This window comes from Cupressus sempervirens, chromosome 3, assembly GCF_028749045.1.
Source record: "Cupressus sempervirens isolate cs-2001-9-10 chromosome 3, ASM2874904v1, whole genome shotgun sequence".
NCBI classification, from domain to species: domain Eukaryota; kingdom Viridiplantae; phylum Streptophyta; class Pinopsida; order Cupressales; family Cupressaceae; genus Cupressus; species Cupressus sempervirens.
This window is the reverse complement of record NC_143120.1, coordinates 737726849-737734985: the sequence shown is the minus strand read 5'-3', so window position 1 is coordinate 737734985 and position 8137 is coordinate 737726849. Positions and strand designations below refer to the sequence as shown.

Sequence of the window (8137 nt, the reverse complement as noted above, 5' to 3'; positions counted from 1 at the left end):
AAAAATTGCAACATTAGCTTGTTTATTCCCCATTTCCCAAATTAAAAATCACTTTCTCTAACTCCACCACCATCTACCATAACACACAATTCCTATAAATCTTCACGATGAAAAAATAACTTACACAAGCCCTCTAACATTACACCTCCAAAATGTCTGCGCTGAAGCAATAAGCGAAGAAAATTTGAAATGAAGGGTGTATTGTTGCTCTTGACCTATGAATTTCTGAAAATTGAAAGTGTAATTAAGGAAGTTTAGGAGTGACACTAAGACTTGTATGGTAACAAAAATCCATAACCTCATAAGCTATAGTATTATAAGAAGATCAATAAGCTATAGTATTATAAGAAGATCAATAATCATTCTAATTAAGATCAATTTGAAAAGGGTTCAAAAGATATCTCATTAGCAATGAATTCAACGAGTTAAAAACAAATTATCAAAAAGATCAGCAACTAAAACTATCAGAAACTAGAAGCCAGTCACAAAAAACTAAACAAAACTCCCAGTTAATTTTTTTACTAATGTGCAGAAATGAGAATTAATTGTTAACACTTGCTTCCTTTTAGTTTAGATTTCACACACAAGATTTTTTCCGTTTGGAGTATTATTTACTAGACTATCAAGAAAACTATATATATATATATATATATACTTTTCACACTTGAAATAAAGGCAAATTATACACGAGTTTGCGAAATGCAAAGTAGAAACAAGGGAAATATTTTGTATATTTCAAGCTACAAATTGTTGCAAATAAATTGCCAGAGAATCCAACTCATTATAAATTAACATTATCTTATCTGAAGTCTAGATGATTAAGGGCCCAAGAAACCCCCAGTTGTGTTGCAAAACTCGACTCCACAAATACAACAAATACTATGCTGAAATTCAATCCTAGTCCTTTTCAGTGCACATCACATCAATTCCCTGTTTTTCTCTTCAATGCTGATTTAATTTCACAGTATAAAGATTTTGTGGGAGAATGGTTGTGTTGTCAGACATCCTATCAAAACCTTCTTTTTATTTAATAATTACTTTAAAATAAAATCTGAACATCACTCAAAATTTTAAATTAGTTATTAAATATAGAAATTGTCTTTTCCACATTTCGGTCATGGCCACAACCTTTAAAAAGCCAAATCCCTTGGCTTTGATGGAGAGTGAGTTATGGACCACGTATCACAACATGTCATTTCATTTAATGCTGATTTTACTTCACATGATCGCATTTTGTTCTATCATTTTCTTACCCATGGAGATTCTACACCAGTGGTTAAATAGTTGCACCCCCTTATGTGTCTTTACTTTCGTCAATTCTTTCTTTGTTTCAAAACCTGCATACTTTTGATTTCTAACTTTTTAAAAATAAAAATATTCATATTATTCATATTTTTATATTTATGCCACTTGACACGGTACAAATGTATGTATCGGGATTTTTTCTGATAGAGTAAAGATTGTCAATGCATAGAGGTGACTTGTGTGGGTCCTATTAACCTGTCGAGCTGTGAAAGAATGAATGAATGAACAATTTTAATAATTTCCATGAGGCCCAAGTAGCCTATGGGACCCACAAGCAAGCCAAAAAAAAAAGGCTTTTTGGAGTTACTTCTCTAAGTTTGCCCTTCCATGGTGAATATAGACCAGTAAATTTGATGTCTTGTCCAACTGCTCTTCCTCAAAAAGAGTATCTAACTTGCCATTTACTAGAATATATCGATAGCTTAACGGATGTCATTGTTTGCTAGGCATTCCATGACGAAATGTTGCTTGGTCTCAACCTCTCCCGTGTTACAGATATAGATATTCTCTCTCCCCATTCTTCATCAGGTATCGTCCATCTACCTATTTCACATCTCAAATGATGGGAGACCATCCTAAGTTGTGCAATAAACATCTTAGCTCTCCATTTGATATTTTCTCCTATGTATGCTTTCTCCTCATAAGCCATTGTTGGGTTAAATTCTTTAATATAGTAGTCTTTTTTTTACCCGCTTTGTTTTGACCATATGCGACTCCTGAATTTTTCCTTCACAAATTTCTTTATCTATGTGTTGTTATTTAGAAATTCATGAATGTTGATATTCCATTTTCCCATCTCAGCTATTGTCTTCATCTTATTGTTTATCAACTACATTTTCCCTAAAAAGAAACCATTAGCAATTGTCTTCATCTTATTGTTTATCAACTACATTTCCCCCAAAAAGAAACCATTCAACTCCTTTGCCCTCTTTATCATCTTCCTTGTGGAAATGATAACCTCCTTAAGTAATTCTTTCTGTTGTGTCAAAATTGGGACAAGCCTATCAAAGAATGAAATGTAAGAGCCCCACTTGGTAAATGAGGGAGAAAGTAAAAATAATGCTTTTGAACATTGATACTCTGCACCTTGTAAACCAATGTAATTGTTGTGGAGATTTTTTGAAGCTTGTTTTAGGACATTCATCTTATGGGACAACATGCTTTCTATTTTCCTCCTATCTCTTTGTTGGTTTCTAACTCTTCTACTTTCATTTGTTGATCCATACCCACATTTGATACATCAAATATCTATTTGCATAGATCTTCATCTTTTATCTCAGTGACTAGCCTCATTGGATCTAAGTGATGCTCATAGAGGTGAAGCAACTTTTATCTCAGTGATTGGCCTCATTGGATCTAGGTGATGCTCATAGCTAGGTGAAGCACCAGGATTTCCTAGGAGTTCACCTGTCCTAGTACTACTCCAGCTTGAGTGCATTTAACTAAAGAGTTTCCTCTATGGTTAAATTCACTCTTCTTGCAACCCCATATGCTTGCAATCCCAATACTAAGGATTTTGCTAAGATCATATATTAAAAAGGAGTGTAATGGTGAACATGTAAATTGTATCGATAATGCAAAATTTTCTTGTTATTTTGATTGTAATGTTGGTTTAAAAATCATTAGAAGAATCGGATATAGTGGTAAAGGACTAGGAATGTATGAGCAAGGAATAAGGAATCCAATTGAGCCTAGAGTTAGGCAAAAATATTAAGGTCTTAGATATGTTATAGGCAACGAAAAGATAAATATATAGGTTCAAGTTTATCAATTGAAAGAATGAAGACTACACAATGTTCACATTGTAATAGGAAAGGGCATACAATTTAAGATAAATGTTGGAATCTACATCCATGCAATATTTGTGGTTTGAAGAATCATTGTGATTAGACATATTGGAATAGAGAATGCAAGAAGGAATCTATGGCAGGTTGCATAAAAATGGATTGTGTAGAGAGCTATGGATGGAGTTGGTAGAAGATTACAGGTATGATTAAAAGTTTGTTCAAGTAAAAATGTTCAAGTGTAAGCAATGAAAAAAATCTACCAAAATTTGACTACTCAAAGAAGATAACAAATGGTTCGAGTAAATTTGAATCATTGTTTTGTAAGACATCCATAGAAAGTGATTTTATGGGAAGGTCAAGTTTCTTGTTTTGAAGAATTAAATCAAGTTTTCAAGGATTGCCTCAACAATTGGGTAGCAACATTTTGACATCACGCAAGAGAAAAGATTTGGATAGTCAATAATGAATATAAAAAAGAAGACAACATGCAAAAGAAAAAGGAATTCGAATGTCGCAGCTAACTTAGTATTATAGATGATAAATACTTTGTGGTCAAAATTAGGGAGGCAAATTAGTAGATAATTTCTACTATGTGAATTATCTCTACAGAGCATCCCCATCGATCATCGTCGATAGACTAACCATCGCATTAATATAGAACCTTTCAGCATTGTCACCAACTAATGTTTTCCACATAGACTGTCGAGCATATTATGCACATGCATTTCAACTACAATATAAATATTTGGAATCCAACTTTTCTAAGCCTCTATTAAAGGGCATATGCATTCAACGTACAAGTAAGGCACATTTGAGCAAAGGCAGTGAAAGAAAGTTTAAATAATGCAAGTGCAATAGCATATTTATAGTTTCTTTGTGTTTATTATTTTATTTGTATTTGAATCTTTGGTATGAGGTATGGATTTAATCCATAAATATGAATATCATTTTCTTTATTGACTAAAATTTATATATTAATATAATATAGAAGTAAATGGACTAATGATCATTACAACCAAACTTGAAAATTTCCAATCAATTCCTATTAACCAAAATAAGAAGCCATTGTGCCTCATTCCTACAAATCATGCATATCAAGAAACTATATAAGCATAATATCATAGAACAAAGGATGAAATAAAAAACAAAGGGAAATCTTTAAAAAAAGGCACAACAAAAAGCAAAGTAGTATTAGCTTGTTTATTCCTCATTTTCCATATTAAAAATTACTTTCTAAAATTCCACCATCGGCCATATCACACAACCCCTAAAATCTTGAAGATAAAAAGACAACCAAAGCAAGCCCAACTAATATGTCTACTCACAAGCAATAAGTGGAGAAAATTAGAAATAAGGTTGTATTGTTGCTTTTGGCCCATGAATTTTAGAAAATTAAATGTGTGATTAAGGCATTACGAGAGGAATAGTGAGGCTTGGATGGAATTTCAAACATTGCTAATTGTACAACAAAAATACATGACCTTATATTACAAGAATTTTTATATTTGTTTAGAATTTTTTTGTTCCGAAAACTAAACTAAACTTATAGTTCAATTTCTTAAGAATGTCTATAAATGAGAATTAATTGTTGACTCTTGCTTACTTTTTTATTTTTTATTTCACACATAAGAATAACTTTATTTAACAAATATAAGACAAGGCTTCAGCTTGCCATATCATTTACTAAACTGTCAACAAAATCATATATATACACGGGTCAATGAATTTGACTCAAAAACTATGCAGTTAAATCCTAATATCCTGATAGCAATATCACAATTTGACTTACTGTAAAAATTATCTGCTATCTATACACTTCTCACACTCAAACGAAAGCAAATTATACACCAGTTTAAACAATCAAAAGTAAAGACGGGCGAAATAATCCATACCTTTGAAGCTGCAAATTGTTGCCAATGAAACGCCAACTGTTGGAACAAAAATGCCATAAAATCCAACTCATTATAAATTAACCTTCTCTGATCTGAAATCTAGCAGATTAAGGGCCCACGAAACCCCAGATGTTTCGCAAGCCTCAGCTCTATAAGCAACAGATATTATCACGAAAACAAAATCGCATTCTCTCATGGCAAGTTAGATGTTCATGCCCTTTTTCGTCATCACAAACACTTCAAACGTGGCACAATTCCAGAGTTCAGCGACCGACACGAATCAATGTAACTAGAGATTAAAACTAAATTTATAACTGAAAAGTCTACTCAAATTTAACCAAACCTATAATATCATCGCATTGCTAGAGAGATTTGGAGAGAGTAATCGGCATAGTGATGTCGATCTTATTCTTTCTGTATACCTCTGCCCATACCAGGCATACGCTTTTCTGGTCCACTCGGGGGAGTGTCCCCACCACCTTAACCACTGCTTCGTCCAGCTCCTTGAACCTGCGGGTAACTTCAGTACTCTTTTGAATGGTACGAGAAGTCGGCCTTTTGGCTGTTCCCATGATTGGAAGCCAAGCTGTGAGAAAAGAAACTCGGGAAGGCCTTGAAATTATTATCTTTCCGTCTCCGATCGCATTCATTAGCCACATAATAATCTCGAACACAGGGCGCTGAATTCCAAACATTCTAGAAACGTGATTAGTCTTCACGTACTCCATAAATTCTGCATCTTCACCAAATGCCTTCAATGCAGCTTCCAGTACTCCTCCGTTACAGAGCTTTATATATTCAAAAATCCGCTCTAGAGAATTGAAATCACGAGAATCGATGGATGCTTTGAACTCTTGCAAAAGCACGCGCCCGCGTGCATCAACGAAATCTTTAGATGTATTTCCATTTAATATCCCTCTTAAATCTTTCTCCACAGTTTCAAAATTTCCGGATGAACTGCCTTGTTTAATAACTGATACCATTTCTCGTATAATCTTCTCCACAAAATCTGTATGGTCCTCGTCCTCCTCATGAAGCCTGGCATTCAAATCTGGTGAAATTTTGGGTTTCAATCCATCAGAAGAGAGCACTTCCCGAATCTGGGACTCCTCAGCACTCCAACGAACTGCTTCCGAATATTCCATGCATTTGTTGATGCACTCATCAGCCGACATTTCGACAGCAACTGAAAGAATCGCCAGGCAGTCCTCAATATTGGGGAAATCCACAGACTCCCCATACACGATTTCAATGCATTTTAAATAGTGATCAAAATTATGAGGTGTAGTTATCCACAGTTCGGCTGCTATGACCGGTGACATGCGGCTGGAAAACTTGCCTTCAAAACCCTTCAATCTTTTGAGGATCTGAGAGTGGAGATGCACTGGATTTTTTTCGTATTTCTTGTCATCTGGGCCAGTCAGGAACAATCTTACATCAGCATATCTCTGATTTCCGAATCGTAGCTTGGCTTCTCCCATGGCAGAAATGGATGTAGATGACCAACTCTAACCTGGTTGAATGTTACGGTCTTGCAACTCTCAAATACTAGTTATGCTGAAATTCAGTCCTATCGATTGCACATCACATCAATTCTCTGTTTTGCACTTTAATGCTGATTTGATTTCACAAGATAGATTTCCTCCGGGAGAAAATATGATCTTGCCGGTCAGGCTTTCGAAGATCTTTTTATTTAATAAGTAATTTTAAAATCAAATTAAAAAAGTATTCTTATTTTAAATTAGTTATGAAAAAGAAAATTGTCTAGTCAGGCACTTTGGTGTCTGTATGGCATTTCCTACTCAATTGCCTCTCATGTCCCACTCAATTGCATGTCATGTCCATAGCATTTTATAAAGCAGATTCCATTGGCTTTAATGGAGAGAGTTATGGCCCGACTATCTACCAAAACACCCTCATTTTCTTTAATGCTTACTATGGTGTTGTAAGCTCTTGCCTAGTGTAGTAATTAATTTTATTTTGATAATATAATATGATTTTTTTCAAATCAATTAATAAATATTAAAAAATTGTGAAAATATGGTAAATTTTGAATTTTGAATTAAAAACAAAATAAAAAAATTAACTGCACTTTCATATGTTATATATCTTAAAATCATCATGCTTGAAGAAAATTACAAAAGCAATTAAGTTGTGAGTTTTGAATTTGAACGCAAAAAGTTAATGAATTTTAACTCTCCATCATTCCAATTAATTTTTATATAATTGAATTTATTTCAATTTTGATTTTAAGAAAGAAAATCAATAAATCTTAAAAACTCAAGTAGAAATATTAATTTATATTTATTTTTAGCTTTCCCAAAAAACTCAAGTAGAAATATTAATTTATATTTATTTTTAGCTTTCCCAAACTCTAAAGTTTTAATTTGATTTCAATAAAAAATAAATTTATTTATAATTACAATTAATTAAATTAATTTTTATTTTAAAAATATTAAAATTAAAATCATTATAATTGAAAGTTAAAAATATAATAAAAAATCATCCAAATCAAAAGCAAAATATACATTTACATATCTTACATATTATAGCTGTAACATTTTTAAAAAGTAATTTTCTACTATGAGTTGAAGCATGGATACCAATGGCGTAGAACCCTGGATGATCTGCAAGCTTTTGAGCAAGCTTGCATTAGGCTGAACAGAGAAATCAGTAAGAAAGTGAATGCTAGGAAAGAAGATTTATTCAGGTTGATGCAGATTCAAGAATGTAAAAGCATCGTTTGGATGGAGGGTTCCTTAGGTTGGACTGCTTGGGTGGTCAATTACTATGATGTTCTTAGTTAGATAGTCCTTCTCCCCTTGTTGTTATGTTGAACAACTGAGTCTGTTCTTCCTTTGTGAGGCTTGGCCTCCTTGTTGATTATTTTTGTGGTGGTACTTTGGTTGCTTTGTATTTTCTGAAACTCTTATATCTAATAGAAAAAAAAAAAGTAATTTAATACATTCACGGCTATGAAAATGATGTGGCAATCTCAAAGCACGTACGGCATAAGCACCACCATAGTTTTAGTACTGTTCGGTTCATAGTTCACTACAGGTGAGGAATCCTGTTTGGATGTGGAGAAAAGAAATCGTGTTTAGATGTGGAGAAAAGAAGCAAAGCAGGTGAAAATTCTCCTTGAAGCTGAAC

The 8137-nt window shown here is 33.3% G+C and overlaps 1 protein-coding gene across 1 annotated transcript; it reads right to left on the bottom strand.

The window, feature by feature from the left end:
- Window positions 1-5035: 5035 nt before the first annotated feature.
- On the bottom strand, window positions 5036-6486 carry LOC149568913 (BTB/POZ domain-containing protein At3g05675-like). The gene has a single exon (XM_089817639.1). The coding sequence runs from the start codon at window positions 6463-6465 to the stop codon at window positions 5347-5349; it is 1119 nt and encodes a 372-aa protein (XP_089673765.1). The 5' UTR covers window positions 6466-6486; the 3' UTR covers window positions 5036-5346.
- Between the last annotated feature and the right edge of the window lie 1651 nt (window positions 6487-8137).